This window comes from Artemia franciscana, chromosome 13, assembly GCF_032884065.1.
Source record: "Artemia franciscana chromosome 13, ASM3288406v1, whole genome shotgun sequence".
Taxonomy (NCBI): Eukaryota; Metazoa; Arthropoda; class Branchiopoda; order Anostraca; family Artemiidae; genus Artemia; species Artemia franciscana.
The window spans coordinates 15598312-15617291 of record NC_088875.1 but is presented as its reverse complement, the minus strand read 5'-3'; the positions used below and the strand labels follow the sequence as shown (position 1 = coordinate 15617291).

The 18980-nt window shown below is 34.8% G+C and overlaps 1 protein-coding gene across 8 annotated transcripts in view; it reads left to right on the top strand.

Moving 5' to 3' along the window:
- LOC136034577 (glutamate receptor-interacting protein 2-like) overlaps positions 1-18980 on the top strand; it is a 353116-nt gene that overhangs the window by 189078 nt on the left and 145058 nt on the right. For all 8 annotated transcript variants that reach the window (XM_065715826.1, XM_065715825.1, XM_065715828.1 and 5 more), the window contains one exon: positions 15632-15773. In XM_065715826.1, coding sequence (XP_065571898.1) covers positions 15632-15773 — 142 coding nt within the window. The remainder of the gene's footprint in view (positions 1-15631; positions 15774-18980) is intronic.

The window sequence follows — 18980 nt, the reverse complement described above, 5'->3', positions numbered from 1 at the left end:
TGGGTCTATCAGGTAAAATTTTGGTCTCACTAGCTATAATGCCAACAGTGATTAAAATACAATTTTGAATAATAAAAACCATGTTTTAGCACTGAACGAAATGAAGAACAAATAAACAATAATATAAACTCCGGAAATCCAGTTGTTTCTCTCTATACAAGGAGAATTTCAAGTTTAGATTCACATTTTAAAGTTAATCTGCAGTCCTAATACTGTCAAGATGACTTTCCTTCAGACTTCTCAACAAACTAATGATGAAATGTCCTTTTCAGATCCAAAACGAGATCCAATAATTAAATTGATCTCATTATGCAAAAATAGTACAAAATTAAACGAAAAAAGCAACAATTTTAAATGCCTTTTTTTTTGAAAATATGTTCTTAATCGTTTTCCATTTGCTGTACTAAAACTAGTATATTGTTTTGTGTTTCAGTAAAGCGTTGAGGTATTTCCACGCCACCAATGGGATTGAATTTCTGTGGTGGCGGAGGTGCATCCATGTTAGCGTTCTCTTAAAATAAAAAGAAATAAAAATATTTTTGCAAAAATTGTTCTGGGGGGTGAGGGTCTTACCCCCTAACGTGATTATGTCTTAAAAGACGGTAGTTCGTTTATCTGTAATTTTCACTGAAAAAAACAATGCCCTCCCTCTGTCCTTTTAATGGAAATTTAAAACACTTTTATAATTACAGAAGAGAGAATAATGAGGACTTTTTTTTCCCAAGACAGTGAACCAACAAAACCCCTTTGAATATTTCGGCCATTAAGCGAAGAAAATAATAAACAATCAAACACTTACAATAAAAGTTTTCGGTTAAAAATCCATTCTTTTTTCAAGATAGCCTTGGCATCACTACATCTTAGCGAAAAGTTCAGCCAAGACTCGGTGATAAAAGCTAACATTTTACAAGCTAAAAAGGTTCATTCATTTCACTAACTGTATTTATTAAAAATTGGAATAATTTCTTATTACGACATTTGCCTTCTCTGCAGCTAATCTTGTAGTTCTTTCGGGATTGGGCTTGTTTTTATTCGTTCCTATTTTTGTTTTATTTTGAATTTGATTATTTCTGTAATTAATTTTGTGTACATAGGGTTGAGTGTGTATTCACCCAAGTCTCTATTTAGGGATGTATTATTATTTAAGTTTCGTTTGATTTCGATCGCCTCGCGGACAGTTTGTTTGATTCCTAGGTCATTGCTAATTAGAATTGTTTCGTCAAATAGAACATAATGGTTTGTATTTTCAAAAATATGATTGCTTAATAGCTGAATCGAAAGATATGGAGGTATTTCTAGATTTTAATGCTTTTTCAATACTTTCTTTGTGTTGCTGTAACCTTGTTCCTAAACTTTGGTGAGTTCGACCAATGTAATAATTTCCACAACCACATGGTATTTGATACACCTCTCTTAGACGAGTAACTGGGGTTTTATCCTTACCAGAATTGAGAAGATTCATTGTGTTGCGAGAGCAACACTTTGGTTTTGTCGTGTTTTTTTTTTTTTTTTTTTTTGTTCCTAGCACCCCGATTTCAGCTTATTGCTAGAAAGTGGTAAGGGTCTAACCTCTGCGGTTTTTACGGAAAGTGTGGACCTTAGGCCGGATTGATGAATATGACTTTACATTTTGGAAAGCTTCGTAGAATTCTTGCCTGGGGCCAAAAAGGATGGTTTTTGCTTGTCCTTGAGCCAGAGCCTATAGTGTGTGAAGTGAAGAGGAGTTGTATAGCCTATGTCAGAGAGGACTATCTGAAGTTATGCAGCCAAGCTTTCGTTTCATCAAACCATGTTTCTGCTTTCGAGTGGAAAGCTCCGTTCTAGCAGGCAAGCAGGCAGGCACCAGTTTCAAATTGAAGATGGACTAAAATCTATAAGTGTTAAATATATGCGACAGTTACCCTGCCCCACAGCCAATATATCTTCTTTGAGTGATAAATAGAAAAATTTAGAGAAGCAAAAAAGCGGCATTTTCCCACGGGTCCGAAAGTGCTGTCGTGATTTCGGCTGAGTTTATCATTCAGTTTTTCGCACTTAGGATTGCAGTAGAGAAATGGTATCAGATCCGCCTCTTAAACTTTAAAGTTCTCTCATTGCTAAAGAAATTAGAGTTTATCCTTTGCTCCTTTCTAAGTGATGACGTTAGAAAGTTGGCCTACGGCAAAAAAGTCAACTTTTGAACTAAGACAGATAGATTTTTTTTTCGACGGCAGTCGATAGCTTTTGATGAGCTGATCAAAGTATATGTCATCCATTTTTTTATACAAAAATTCCTTCATGAGATATACCAGTTTGAAAGTTTCAAGGGGTTGACAACTTCAGTAGTAAGGTACACACTGAAACCAAAAATAGGCCGATACCAATTGTGAGACATATAGGGGAGTTGTAAGCAACAGTCGGCTGTTAGCTCATAATCATCCTCGGCAATGAGGGGTTCGCAACTCTTACTAGTTGGTGTACCTATTTTTTGTTTCCGTTGTATTTGATGGTAAGACCAATTTGGTTCCAGTGGTAAGACATGTAGGGGACTTGTAAGTAATAATCGGCTGTAAGGCTACAATCATCTTTAGCAATGAGGAGTTTGCAACTTTTGCGAGTTGGTGTACCTAGTATGTATTTTAGCATCCTTACAGATTAACAACTTCAGCGTTTAGTCGCAGCGAGGAAACAAAACCAAAGTGTTGCTCTCGCAACACTTTACTCGGCGAAGCCGAGCAAAGGTTGCCGCAACACCTCACGTTGCCCATGCAGCGTAGATCTGGTTATACTTAAATTACTTGTGAATACAACACGTAAATTGTTTTTTAAACAAACTTTTTTCAGTTTTGAAGTAACTTTTGGAATATAAGGTAGGTAAATCGTGCTTGTGGGATTATTCGAATCGTTTTCTGGTGTGGGATTTAAAGCTTTAGAAGAATGCTTCTTTAGTCTTTGAGCAATAACAGTATTTATTAGAGACATTGGGTACCCGTTGCCAAAAAGTATGTCTGTAATAAGATTTAATTCTTTTTAATATACGGCTCTGAACAGATATTAAGTACTCTTTCCACAAGAGGTATTACCACACCTCTTTTAACCTGTGGAAGATGGTTAGATTTGAAGTGAAGGTATGTATTATTATGCGTAAGTTTTCAGTAAACGGTAAAATCAAGTTTATTCACACTGCGTATTATCAATACATATAAAAAAGGCATTTTCCATCTATTTCGGTCTCTAGAGTAAATTGCAGGTTTCTATCGTAAGTATTTAAATGTTCTAGAAAACCTTTAAGTTCCCTTTCGCCATAATTTCAAACTGAAATTACATCGTCCGTGAAACGTCCCCAAAACCACATGATTAAGAAAATACGAATCCAGGGCCAAATTTTCAAGATTCTCGACGAAAATATTTGCGAGTAGGCCTATAGAGATGCCCCCATAGGAAGGCCCCTTACCTGTTTGTAATATGAATCTCGAAACTGGAAGTGCATGGAATGTTTGTTGCATAATTTAACCAAATGCATAAGAACATCAATGTCTAGACCTATCGCTGACTCTTCGATTAGATGATAGTTGTTTTCCAGTTTATTTTGTAATTATTGCTCAGATTTTGAAAGATCAATACTAGTATACATGGAAAGTATATCAAAGCTGCTTAATATGGAATTTTCAGAAATGTCTATCTGTTTCAATTTTTTTACAAGATCAACTGAATTTTTTATATAAGATTTTTGGGAGTGATGCAATGGTTCAAATGCAGTTCATAACCATTTTCCAATGTTTAAGGCAGGTGATTTTGTACTTGCTACAATGGGTCTTAGAGGAATACCTTGTTTGTGCAATTTTGGCTATCCATAAAACTTTGAGCAAAAAACACCACGAGGGAGAAATCTATTGTACAACTGTGGAGTGATTCTACCATTTTCTTTCGGAGTTTTTAATTCTTTTATAACTTTTTGAGCAAATTGATCAGTCTGGTCATGGTTTGATTTAACATAAGTATTTGTATCATTTAAATGTGACTGAATTTTACTATCATGATCTGTTTTATTCATAATTACTAAGGAGTTCCTTTTATCGGCTTTAGTGATTATTATTGAGGAATCATTACGGAGTTTGTTCAAAACTTTTGTGTCATATGATTTTTTCATTGTGTTATTGGGAGAATTAGGAAGCTTTAATGAAGTATTGTAAAGAGTGTTAATCAAACAAGATCTAACTCTGTCCGGATTTGAAACAAGAGCACTACATTTGTGGAGAAAGGATTCTAAAGATGCTACCAAGTCTGCAACTGAAACCTGTTTCGGTAAAAACGAAAATTTTGACCCCTGTTCTAGGACTTTTTCTTCAACACAGCTAAGCTTTTTAGATGGAATATTTACAATCGCAGGTCCAGGACTTATCTTAGGATTGTAAACTGGGTTGGCCATTTGATCCATTTTTTTTTTTAATCTATTTCAAAATAAAACAAATATAGGAACGAATAAAAACAAGCCCAATCCCAAACGAGCTAAAGGATTAGCTGCAGAGAGGGCAAATATCAAACAGTTCGTGGTAACGAACTGTAGTAAGGAGCGATCCGGCTCAATCGTAACCGAAACTAAAAAAAATGGAATTTTGATACCAATAGTTACATCAAAAGAGTCGCATTTTAATGCTGATTTTAAATATATAAGTTTCATTAAAATCAGTTATATCCATCAAAGGTTACGAGCCAGAGAAACTTTGCCTCATTTTAGAAAATAAGGGGAAACACCCCCTAAAAGTCATACAATCTTAACGAAAATCACACCATCACATTCAGAGTATCAGAGAATCTTATTGTAGAAGTTCCAAGCTCTTATCTACAGAAATGTGGAATTTCGCATTTTTTTGCCAGAAGACAGATCACGGATGCGTGTTTATTTGTTTTATTGTTTGTTTTTTTAATTTGTTTTTTTTCCAGTGCAGATCGATCGACTGAGTGGTCCTAGAATGTCACGAGAGGGCTCATTCTAACGGAAATTAGAAGTTCTAGTGCCCTTTTTAAGTGACCAAAAAATTGGAGGACACCTATGCCCCCTCCCACGCTCATTTTTTCCCAAAAGTCACTGGATCAAAATTCTGAGATAGCCATTTTATTCACCATAGTCGAAAAACCTAATAACTATGTCCTTATGGACGACTTACTCCCCTGCGGTCCCCGTTGGAGGGAGTGCAAGTTACAAACTTTGACCTGTGTTTACATATAGTAATGGTTACTGGGAAATGTACAGATGTTTTCAGGGGGAATTTTTTGGTTTAGGGGGAGATTTGAGGGGGGGTTACGTGGGAGGATATTTACATGGAGAAACTTCTCATGGGGGAAGAGAATTTCAATGAAGGGGACGCAGGATTTTCAAGCATTATTAAAAAATACAATGAAAAATAAATGAAAAGTTTTTCTACTGAAAGTAAGGAGCAGCATTAAAACTTAAAACGAACAAAAATTATTACGCATATGAGGGGTTTACCTCCTCGTTATACCTCACTCTTTACGCTAAAGTATTTTAGTAATTTCAACCATTTATTCTACGGCCTTTGTGATTCAGGGGTCATTCTTAAGGAATTGGGACAAAATTTAAGCTTTAGTGTAAAGAGCGAGGTATCGACGAGGGTTGAACCCCCTCATATACGCAATAAAAACATACGAATATAGAAGTTCGAATCTACGAATATTACGTAAGTTTATTCGTAAGTTGCGTATACTTTTTACCAATGAAAATGTTTGTAAAAAATTAAAAGTTCTAGTTGCTTTTTTTAATTAATCTACACATTGGAGGGCAACTATGCCTCCTCCCTCTCTCATTCTTTCTCAAAATCTTCCGATTAATTGCAATTAATTAATGTACTAATTTCTTTTAATTATTTATGTGCGGAGAGCCAAGATCAAAACATGCATTAATTCAAAAACGCCCAGAAATTAAAATAAAAAACAAGCTTTTTTTTAAATGAAAAGAAGGAGCAACATTAAAACTTAAAATGAAAAAAAATTACTCCGTATATGAAAGGGGCTTTTCCTCCTCAACGCCCCGCTCTGTACGCTAAAGTTTCTTACTGTTTTAAAAATAGAGTTAGGAGAAAGTGTCAAACTTTAACGTAAAGAACGAGGCGTTGAGGAGGAAAGGCCCCTTTCATATACGGAGTAATTTCTGTTCGTTTTAAGGTTTAATGTTACTCCTTACTTTCATTAAAAAAAAAATTGTTTTTTTTTATTTAATCGCAATAAGAAATTATTCAAATTTTTAATAAATACAGTTAGTTCAATGAATGAACCTTTTTAGCTTGTAAAATGTTAGCTTTTATCAAGCAGTCTTGGCTGAACTTTTCGTTAAGAAGTAATGATCCCAAGGCTATCTTAAATAAAAGAATGGATTTTTGACAGAAAACTTTTATTGTAAGCGTTTTATTGTTTATTATTTTCTTTGCTGAAGATGGCCCTTAGATGTTCACTTTGGTTCACTGTCTTGGGAAAAAAAGTCCTCACTATTCTTTCTTCTGTAGTTGTATTATGGAAAGGCAGTGTGGTCTTCGTCATTATAAAACACTTTTTAAATCGAATATTATACAAAATATTTTACTTTCTTAAAGCTGTCAAATTTATTCCTTTTAATATCAAAAACCTACATTGAATATCAAAATTTAATATCAGAAACATACAGCGCTATTGCGCTGCCTCTGATTAGCTAACGGAAGGCATTTAGTAAGATCGTAATTGACTTATGAAAGGTATTTAAAAAATTCGCTAGTCGGATATCAATCTGTTTTGAACTATTAACATGCGCTAAGAGGGTCTTACTAAACAGGAGTTCCAACTTAATATTCTAGCCTAATAGAAAAAGAACTATTATTGACGCTTTTAATATAAAATGAAATAAAATATTACGGAAGTATTGTAGAAATAAAATGGAATCGAATTAAATAAAATAGAAATTTTTTTATCAGTGAAATGTGCATAGAAAGGATTAGGTAGTGTCGATGAATATTACTTTTCAAACGGACATGAAGAATTGAAAAGGACAATGTTTAGAGCCCCCCCCCACACACATACATAGGCTTAACTAATAAAATTAAAGAAAGTTTACTATATATTTAAAGAAAAGTTTTAAATTTTACTATATTATTAAAGAAAGTTTAAAATTAATATTTTAGTTTAAATTAGAGTAAATTGTCTTTTAAAAGTATTAAAATAAACTTTAGCGTAAAGAGCGAGATATCCCCTCAAATGTGTAATAATTTCTGTTCGTTTTAATGTTGCTCCTCATTTTTGTTGAAAATTCTTAATTTTTTTTAATTTTGAATCTAACTTTCCCATGCAAGACCGCAAAAGATCTGACTCTTATATTTCCCTTATAAAAAGACGCTGTCAATTACTTTCGTCATGCTTCATCGCATCACTCTGGACTCCATTATCTCGACCCATATCTATCATTACTGTCGAACGTGGTGGTCCTGCCGATAGGTAAGTCTAAAGGGATGACTCTCCTACGACAGAAAGCATTTGCTAAATTTAAAAGAGCCTGTCACCTTAGTTGTATTCAATGACGAAGCATAATGCTGGAAATATCCGTAACGCATTTGTCAAAATTTTACTGAGTTTTCTGAAAATCAGTGCCTTTGTATTTTGAAACGTCTTTGACATGGAACTTCATTAGGACATTGCAACTCTAAGGCAAAAATATTTGTGGTTTGCTTGGTAGCCCATATTGTACATGACAAGGTGGCGAAACTGGCCAAATTTGATAAGGTTCAGATCAGCTTTGAAAACGCTTTGGAATAGATTGTATCGGTTTTCTGACTAAAATTATACCAAAAGAGATTAGTTTATACCATCTGAATAGCAGGTTAAAATTCCCCATAACAGAAAGAAAATTTCGTCAAACTAAAGCTTGAACAGATATCCAAGTAAATAAAGAGCACGTAAAACCAAAATGTACTGGAAAATTTGTATTGTACCGAAATAATTTCAAACACAGCGCATTATAACAGGACCTCTAAATTGTACAAAAAACAGTACAATTATTTCAAGTTGGCAATACTGGTTCAAATGTTTGACAGCCGAAAGACAATTATGCAGTCGAAAGACAAAACATTGGAGGGTACATAGGCCCCCCACGCTCATTTCCCCCCCCCCCCCCCCAAAGTCACCAGATCAAAATTCTGAGATAGAAATTTTATTCAGCATAGTCGAAAATCCTGATAACTATGTCTTTGGGGACGACTCACTCCCCCAGAGTCCCCTTGGGAGGGGCTGCAAGTCACACACTTTGACCAGTGTTTACATATAATAATGGTTATAGGAAAGTGTACAGACGTTTTCTGATGTTTTTTGTGGGGCTGGGGGGGTGGAGGTTAGGTGGTCACTTGGGAGGATATTTCCATGGAGGAGTATGTCATGGGGGAAGAGAATTTCCATGAAGGGGGTGCGGGATTTTCTAGCATCATTTAAAAACAATGAAAAAATAGATATGAAAAAGCTTTCTCAACTGAAAGTAAGGAGCGACATTAAAACTTAAAACGAACAGAAATTGTTACGCATTTGAGGGGTTCACTCCTCCTAATCCCTCGCTCTTTACCCTAATGTATTTTTAGTAATTTTAGCTATTTATTCTACGGCCTTTGTGATTCAGGGGTCATTCTTAAGGAATTGGGCCAAAATTTAAGCTTTAGTGTAAAGAGTGAGGTGTTGATGAGGGGTCGAAGCCCCTCATATACGTAATAAAAATATACGAATATAGAAGTTCGTTACGTAAGTTGATTCGTACGTTACGTATATTTTTTACTAATAAGAAAGTTCGTAAAAGTTAAAAGTTCTAGTTGCCTTTTTAAGTAACCAAAAAATTGGGTGGGCAGCTTGGCCTCCTCCCCCGCTCTATTTTTTCTCAAAATCTTCTGGTCAAAACTATGAGAAAGCCATTTAGCAAAAAAAATATGCTGATTTCGTTTTAATTATTTATGTGCGGAGAGCCAAAACTAAAACATGAATTATATCAAAAACGCTCGAAATTAAATTAAAAAAAAAACAAGTTTTTTTTTAACTGAAAGTAAGGAGCGACATTAAAATTTCAAACGAACAGAAGTTACTCCGTACAAGAAAGGGGCTACTCCCTCCTCAGGTCAAAAACATTACTCCACCGTGCTTTTTACGTTAAAGTTTTTACTGTTTTAAATAGTAGAGTTGAGAGAAAGAGTCAAACTCTAGTGTACTGAGCAGGGCACTGAGGAGCGAGTAGCCCCTTTCATGTACGGAGTAATTTCTGTTCGTTTAAATTTTAATGTCGCTCTTTATTTTCAGTTAAAGAACTTGTTTTTTATTTAATTGTAAAATATATATCGAAGTAATTCTAAAAATTGAGTTCATTAATTGTTAACCTTGTAGGCAGTAAAGCGATTTATCAGGCAGTCAAGCATGATTTTGCATGTGAGGAGGGGTGCAACAGTAAAAACGTTAGAAATAATTGGTATATAGTGAACATACTTGTATCCGCACATTCCTTTTTTGTGTGCACACGGCTGTCGCTTGCATTATATTAATTGAATTATTTGAATTATTATATTTGAATTATTATTGAATTCATTATTATTATTGATCATTGAATTATTATTGTTGAATTTGAATTATTATATTAATTGATTATATTAATTTGAAGGCTTGTGTATCGGATTTTGGGTGTATTCTTATGTCCAAAGATACGTGTCTTTACATGAATGTGACCATATGCGTGCATGTGCATTGCATGTGCGTGTATATTGCATGTGTTCGAAGAAATAAAAAAAGCAAATCTGTTATGTCTATTAGAAATAGTAAAGATGCAGAAGAGTGGAATAATATAAACCTTTTTTATTGTTTCTGTTATACTTATATATATTTCATCCTTGTTTTCGCTTTGTTCGAGGATGACATTTTTCTAGATTTTTCTCAGAAAGATCTGGAAGGCTGATTTCGAAAGTCTTGATTAGTGTCATCTTGACGGGAAACATGCAATGCTACTGAGTCTGTTTTGGCGATAAGATGAATTAATTTCCAAAGCAGCTATACTAATTGCAAGCCAAGAATAACTTAGAAAAGCCTTGAATAAAGAGCAACCCAAGGCAATGCGTCGAATTTACAAAAAAATAGGCCAGGTGTAAAACTCCCTTCGTGCCTCCAATCTTGGTGATTGAAAATCTTTTATAATTCAGAATCAAACAAGGTGTCAAATTTCATCTTTCTGCTAAAACGTTGGTGGAGAGGGGGTAGTGGGGTTGAAGGGGTCTTTTGTTCTTAGTCACATGGAGGGAACATTGAAGCTTGATTCCTGTTCAAACAAGATGAACATTGCCTTTCCTTCTGCTGAAATATTGATGCGTAAGGAATGGGGGACGACAAAAGGGTCGTTAACACACTGTACTTCTTACAAGCTGTAGCATGCCAGCCTTTCTGCTAAAAGAATTGGCGGGGAAAACTGTAGGATCCACGACCTAACTTTCTGTTTAAAAAGCTGTCAGTAGAAGAGGACTAAGTGCAAATTAGACCTTTACGGTACAGCAGCTCTTTGCTATACCAGGTCAGGACTTCATGCCCTTGTGTGCTTAGTCAAACAGCACTTGCATCACGAGACGGAAATTGATTAAGAAATATATTATTAAAACTCTCTATAGGTCCATCAGGTTTTTTTTTTTTTTTTTTTTTTTTTTTTTTTTTTTTTTTTTTTTTTTTTTTTTACACCGAACTATAACTTAGCTCCGTTTTCACAATCACAATCCTTTTTTTTTTTGTCAATATACAGTTCCACAAAAAATTGGAAACCCCTTGACATTCTTAAAATTATACATCTCATTATGAAGTTCTGTGCGAGAAAACAAATGTGTACTTGGATTAGCTCCTCTGGGAGTGCCGATCAGCGTCAAATCAAATATTGTGCGTGAATTAAATAAAGACTGTAAATGTAGCATTCATTATGGTATACCTGGAGGTGCGGTGCTTGGATGTGTGGCAAGTAGGGCTGCAACCATCTCAAGTTTCCTGTAAAGTGTCACAGTTTTTTTTTGTTTTTGTTTTTTGATGGTCACAGATTCACAGGTTTTTGCCGCGAAATGGTAGAAAGTCACAGGTTTTGAAGCAAAAGGTGAAGGGTTGCCAAGATGACATTTGTAGCGATTTTGCATACATTTCTTCACCGGATATCTACTGGATAGCCAATAGGGTAGCCATTTGATTCAGCATAGTTAAAAGGTCCAGTAACTGTGCTTCTGGGGATAATATAACCCCCACGGCCCCTGGGGCAAGGAATTTTCCTGTTGTTTAATTTACGCATAATTTTAGATTTAATGCTGATCGGCACTCTTTGAGGACCTGTTCCAAGTACACGACATTTGTTTTGTCGCACGAAACTTCATAATAAGATGTATAATTTGGTAATGTCAAGAAGTTTTCCAATTTTTTGTTCAACTGTATATTAAAAAAGGATGGTGATTGTGAAAAACGGAGCTAAGTTTCAGTTCGGTGTGAAAAAAAAAAACAAGAAAAAAAAATTAGTAGTGTCTGACTAAGTACGCAAGGAAGTGAAATCCTGACTTGGTATAACAAAGAACTGTACCATCAAGGTCTAATTTGCACTTAGTTTTCTTTTACTGACACCTTTTTTAACAGAAAGTTTGGTGAGTAGTAGGTCGTGGAAGCGAATCATGGAAGAATTTTATTTTGTATCACCAGAGGTTTTAATGCGAGCTTGTGGATCCTAGAGTTTTCCCCGCCAATTCTTTTTCTCCTTTTTCCTTCTTTTATGCAGCCAGAAAATTTTAAATCAAACCCAAAAACCATTCCCAAGATATTATAAATATAGTATTTTATATATTGGATGCACATAGTGTCATTTTATTTAATTTTACTTTCTCCTCCAAAGCCATTGCTCCACTTTCAGGTGACGGTTCCTCCTCCTGTTAAAACTGCCTGAAAGTTTTGATTTTTTCCTTAGTTAAAGTGCAGTGTACCCCGATTTTTATACCCCAAGCTATTCCCAAGATGTTGCAGATACACTCCTTTGGTAATTTGGGAATACAGAGTGTCATTTGGCTATTATCGATAATGCACTGTGTATGGATTATAGATCACATAGGAGCATATAGTGCAGAGCGCAAAAATGTTTTGGTTGGTAAACGACAAAGTGCTTAGCCCCTCCCCACTAACTCAACATTTGAATTATGCTTTTCCCATCTTCTTCTTTCTTTCTCCAGCAGTCCCAAAATTTTCGCTTCAATCCCTTGACCGTTTATAAGATACTGTAGATATGCTCTTTTGAAGAACTGAAATGCTCAACTTCCCATTAGACGTTCCCAAGATTTTGCGGATAAGGTATTATGATGTCCTTGATGCATTTAGTATGTCTTTCTTTAGCTACCTCCCCCTCCCATGACGCAGCTCAACGTCACCTTTGCTCTCTCTCTACCTAAAACCACTCTGAAGGCTTCACCTTAATGCCTCAAGGCGCTTCCGAGATGTTACAAATGTACCATTTTGATAACCTGGAAGGGCAATGTGTCTTTTTATATACCTCACTGTTTAACTGTTTCATTTTAATACCCTTAGCCATTCCTGAATTAATGCATATGGGTAATTTTGATAACATGGATGCTCTTAGTGTCTTTTAGTTTATTTCAACATATCCTTCAACATTCCCTGAAAGTTTCAACTGAATAACCTTAGCTGTTCCTGAGATGATGCGGTTGCGCCCTTTTGACAACTTGGATGTAGATAGTGCTCTTTGACTTAGCTCAAAGTCCCCTTAATATTTCCCGAAAGTTTTAGCTTAATACCCTTAACCGTTCCTGGAATTTTGAGGATATGCTATTTTGACAAGTAGGGTGGACATAGTACCTTTTAATTTAGCTCAACATCCCCTAACACCCCTCAATATTTCCCGAAAGTTTCAACTTAATACTCTTAGCGGTTCATAAGATTCTGCAGGCATGCCCTTTTAAGAGCCTGAATGCGCATAGTGTCTGATGATTTAATTCAACATCCACGTCAGTATTCCCTAGAAGTATCAATTTTATGGCCTTAGTCGTTCATGATATACTGCAAGTATCTCGCTGTTTATGTTAAAGTAATTTTAGTAATTTTAAAAGAACTATTTATTCTAATTAAACGACCTTTGTGATTCAGGGGTCAAGAAGAAGAAGAAGAAGTTTGTTCAAAACAATACAATACAAAACACAATACAAAATGGAAATACAATACACTTATTCCCCCTCGAAAGGCTCCATGACCAGGTCATTCTTAGAGAATTGGAGCAAAGTTCGAACTTTAGCGTAAAGAGCGAGATATTGACGAGGGGGAGAGCCTACCTCATATTACGTAAATGGGGATGTTTATCCCCGCGTCAATATCTCGCTCTTCATGCTAAAAATCGAATTTTGTAAAATTATGGCCGATATCAGCAATAATTTGTTTCTGTTATTTTCCGGCCAATCTTAGTATTTAATTTTACCATAAGCAGCTGCATAACTATGATTTTTATGTGATAATAAACCAAATATATTGTATATATTCAGCTTGTGATTGTTATTAAATAAAAAAAAAGTCTTTTGCAGCTGAAGGTTAGGAATAACATTATAACTTAAAACGACCATAAACTATTACGTATATCTTTTAAAGATCTTTTCTTCCAATCATTTCAGTCATTTGGGAATTGCTCAACTTGTGTCTCCTATTTTCATATTAAATAAAAAAAAAACAAGTTTTTTTAACTGAAAGTAAGGAGCGACATTAAAACTTAAAACGAACATAAATTACTCCGTGTATGAAAGGGGCTGTTCCTCCCTAAACTTCCCGCTCTTTACGCTAAAGTTTTACTCTTTCTCTCAATTCTACTTTATTAAACAGTAAATAACTTTAAAGTAAAGAGCGAGACGTTGGGGGAGGAACAGCCCCTTTCATACACGGAGTAATTTCTGTTCGTTTTAATTTTTAATGTCGTTCCGTACTTTCAGTGTTTTTTTTATTTAATTTCTGAACGTTACTGAATTAATGCATGTTTTTATTTTGGCTCTCCGCTAATGAATAATTAAAACAAAATTTGCGTTTTTTTGTTTTGTTTTTTGTTAATGGCTTTCTCTTAGTTTTGATCAGACGATTTTGAGAAAAAGGGTGGGAGAGGAGGCCTAGTTGCCCTCCCATTTTCTGGTTGCTTAAGAAGGCAACTAGAATATTTAATTTTTAACGAACGTTTTTATTAGTAAAAAATATACATAACATACAAATAAACTTACGTAACGAACTTCTATATTCGTATATTTTTATTATGTATATGAGGGAATTTGCTCCCTCGTTAATACCTCACTCTTTAAACTAAAGCTTTAATTTTGTCCCAATTCTTTAAGATTGATCCGTGAATCACAAAGGCTGTAGAATAAACAGTTGAAATTACTAAAAATACTTTAGCGTAAAGAGCCAGCTATTTAGGAAAAGATGGATCCCTCATATGCGTAATAATCTCTGTTCGTTTTAAGTTTTAATACTGGTCCTTACGTTCAGTTGAAAAAACTTTTTCATATTTATTTTTTCATTGTTTTTTTTCTTAAATAATGCTAAGAAATCCTGTGCCCCCTTCATGGAATTTTTCTTCTCCCATGACAAATTCCTCCAAGGGAAGATCCTCCTACGTAGCCCCCCCAGCCCTCCCCCAACCAAAAAAATTATCCTGAAAAGGTCTGTATACTTCCAAATAATTATTACTGTATATGAACGTTGGTCCAAGTTTGTAAATTGCAGCCCCTCCCCTGGGGACTATGGGGGAGTAAGTCAGCCCCAAAGACATAGTTACAATGCTTTTGGACTATTCTGAACAAAATGCTATCTCAAAATTTTGATCTGTTGACTTTGGGAAAAAAGAGCTTGGGAAGGGGCCTAGGTGCCCTCCAGTTTTTTTGGTCACTTAAAAAAGGCACTAGAACTTTTAATTTCCATTTTAATGAGCCCTCTTGTGACATTCTAGGACCACTTGGTCGATACGATCACCCCTGGGAAAAAAAACAAAACAAACAAACAAACCAACAAATAAACACGCATCTGTGATCGGTCTTCTGGCAAAAAATACCAAGTTCCACATTTTTGTAGATAATAGCTTAAACTTCTACCGTAGGGTGCTCTGATACGCTGAATAAGATGGTGTGATTTTCGTTAAGATCGTATGACTCTTAGGGGGTGTTTCCCCCTATTTTCCAAAACAATGCAAATTTTCTCAGGCTCATAACTTTTGATGAGTAAGACTAAATTTGATGAAACTTATATATTTAAAATTAGCATAAAAATCCAATTCTTTTGATATATCCATTGGTATCAAAATTCCGTTTTTCGGAGTTTCGTTTACCGTTGAGCCGGTTCGCTCCTTACTACAGTTCGTTACCACGAACTGTTTGAAAAATAGTTTCGAGCTCTTTGGCCGTTTTATTACTATGCCTCACAAAATTACTTCCACAAATTCTAAAGTTTTTATTGTTTTTAAAAGTAGAGTGTTGACAAAGAGTCAAACTTTAGCGTAAAGAGTGGAGCGTTGAGGAGGGAACAGTTGCTTTCATAAATGGTTCTTTCATTACTTAGAACCACTGCCATGAAATCTCTCGGGGCATATTAATTATCTTTAATTCCTTTTTAGGGAAGGAACTATTAGAATTGGAGACCGTCTTTTGGCTATTGATGATTTGAACTTGGAAGGCATAACTTTAGCAGATGTTCATAAGAAGCTGAGAGAATCCGGTAATTATGTTGATCTCACAGTGGAATATGATGTCAGAGAGGTAAATTGTCTTCTTTTGTTTCTCCAGCATGAATATGCTTCCCCATGGACTAAGATACAGGCCTATATACTTTCGCCGACTGAATGGGGAAAAGTTAAAATTGCCCTTGACATTTTATTATGCTTAATCAAATAAATAGGAGAATACAAGAAGGAAAATATTGAAAGTAAAAGAAAACAACTTAATTGGTAACTTGAGTTTTGAAGGTATTCTGCTGAAATGTTTTTTTTTCCTTCACCTGACTGCAAAAGATATTTCCAACCTTCTTCGTGCTTCAGCTTGAAGTATATTACACAGTGATTTTGTAGTCAATAACGTGTAGCGCTAGCTCTCTACTTGATGATGCTTTTGGTTTTTTCTCCGTATTACATTGTTGACGTACATACAGGGGGTCTTAAAATGTGGCTATACCTATGCTAAATGTTAATTTGTCACTTCGTTTTCCAATATGGAAAATGAAAGAACTTTCACGCAAAATCGTCCTTAATACGATTGACTGTAGTAATTCCAGGTGGGTTAGATTGGGTGGCATATATCATACAGAAGAACGGAAAACTTGAAAATATTTTTTGAGTTTTTGGCTTAAGATTTGGCAAACGAAAGCTCCGATTTTTACCGAAGCAGAAGAAGAAACTATGAGACATTGAAAGACCAAAGTAGCACAACCTAAAATAGAGACTGCTAACACGAAAACTTTAGCAAAGAGAAAACGGGTTTTAATTTTGACAAAGCAGTGAACAAAAAATAAAATATAAAAACAAAATACAATTTAACTAAAAAAATAAAAATATTCCGAATATTTCGGCCCCACGTCCAGGAGCCTTTCTCAATCTAAATTACAAACGGCAAAAAAGAGGGTAAAATGTTTTAAAACATAAAAAAAATATGACAACTAAACGCAAGAAAAAAAAACAATAAATAAATATTCGGAATATTTTTACTTTTTTAGTTGAAGTTTAGTTTTGTCTTTATATTTTATCTTTTGTTCACTTCTTTGTCGAAATTAAATCCTGTTTTCTCTTTGCTTAATTTTTCGTAAATGGAAAAGCAGACTGCTTTTCCAGTGGAAATTATAATAATATATTATAATATATAATTATAATATATAATTATAATAATTATATAATATAATTATATATAATTATAATGGATTATAATTATAATATAAATATAAAATTATAGTATAATTATAATATAGTATATAGTATAATTATAATATATAATTATATTATAGGAAATTATAATATAATTATAATAAGAAATTATTTAGACTTCTAATCATCTTGAGAACCAGTAAATAAAATCAAACCCCGAAAAAAACAGAGCCAATCGATTAACTAGGTAGAGTTTTGGGAGATGGGTTCTTGGCATCAGCCAAAAATTAAAAATCACAAATAATTCCTCCAAAGAACTTTTATGCTGCTGCAAAAAACTTGGAAGTTTGCTAGCTTTACTTTTTTTTAGCAGTTATTTGAGACTATTGTATTATGATTTTTAGTGAGTCTTTTGAGCATACTTACTGTAGAGACACGATACAAAAACAAAGGATTGTTCCTCGTTTGTTCTGGACTAATGATAACCATAGAACATACGAACTGAAAGTATATGTTTACTGTCCTTCAAAAAATAACTGAATGCCGAAAAAGGACTCCCTTGCTTATTCAGATGATAGAAAATGTTTCACCTTGATGGCTTTGTTTGTGACGCGATGGATGAAGTGGTAAAAGTAACAAGGTAAAGAATACAACATTGGACCCCTATTGGCGATGCTGATCTCTGTTTCCTGGCTGTTCACCCAGGAAGTGTTAATGGGGGGGAAGCCAGCCATTCTGTGCTTTCACACACCCTTCATATTAACCTTCCCCTGGTTTCTTCAGGTACACATTTAGAGCTGGATCAACTTGGACTGAGATTACAGAGTCATGCCACTGATCCCCGTATGAATCCAAATAACTATCGACATCAATACTCGAACCCTTGTCCTCAAGGACGATGGCTTTCACTTTAGACCTTTTAAAGTCAAGATTTCTGAAATCATTAATTGATTATGATGTTTGTATTCTTTTCAAGTATCATGTCTGGATTTATCAACGCTTGTTACAGATCCTAGCCCCTCCTAATGAGCTTTCCTAGGGGAGGTGCACAGTCAAGCGTGCCTAAATCTATTTTTTTAGTATAGGATTTTGTTTATGCTAATCTTATGTTTTTCTTAGATTTTAGCATCAGTTGGTGCCACTTGATCGGTACTAGATTATATATTCATGAGATATCCTAGAAAATGGTAAAGAAAATTTTGCTACTAAATTTTTTCATGAAGCTAATCTGACTAGCTTCATACTAAAAGAAACACAAAGACTTTAATAGTGTTTGGACCCATAGGAAAAGCAAAAAAAATCTCCAATTTTTTTATTCAGATTATTGAGATAATATAATCCGAGGTGTTTTAAAATTCGTGTACACGCGGTAGCATCAAAGATTTGGTTTTCCAGTTTTTTATGACGATAGAAAAGAATACATATTTCGAGGTTTATGGGTGGGGAGGATTTTTTACTCAGTTCGTGGTAACGAACTGTAGTAAGGAGCGACCCGTCTCAATAGTAACCAAAACTCTAAAAAATGGAATTTTGATACCAATAGCTACACCAAAAGAATCGAATTATAATGTTGATTTTAAATATACCAATTTCATCAAGTTTAGTCTTATCCATCAAAAGTTACGAGCCTGAGAAAATTTGCCTTATTTTAGAAAATAGGGGGCGTGTTTATTTTTTTTTTTTTGCTTTTTTTTCAGGGGTGATCGTATCAACCCAGTAGTCCTAGAATTTTGCGAGAGGGCTCATTCTAACGGAAATCAAAAGCTCTAGTGCCCTATTTAAGTGACCAAAAAAATTGGAGGACACCTAGGCCCCCTCCCACGCTAATTATTTTCCCAAAGTCAACGGATCAAAATTCTGAGATAGTCATTTTATTCAGCGTAGTCGAAAAACCTTATAACTATGTCTTTAGGGGCGACTTACTCCCCCACAGTCCCCGTGGGAGGGGCTACAAGTTACAAGCTTTGACTAGTGCTTACATATAGTAATGGTTATTGGGAAGTGTACAGACGTTTTCAGGGGGATTTTTTTGGTTGGTTAGAATTCAGGGGGATTTTTTGGGTTGTTTGGTTGGTTCAGGGGGATTGGTAGGGATATGTTGAGGGAACTTTCC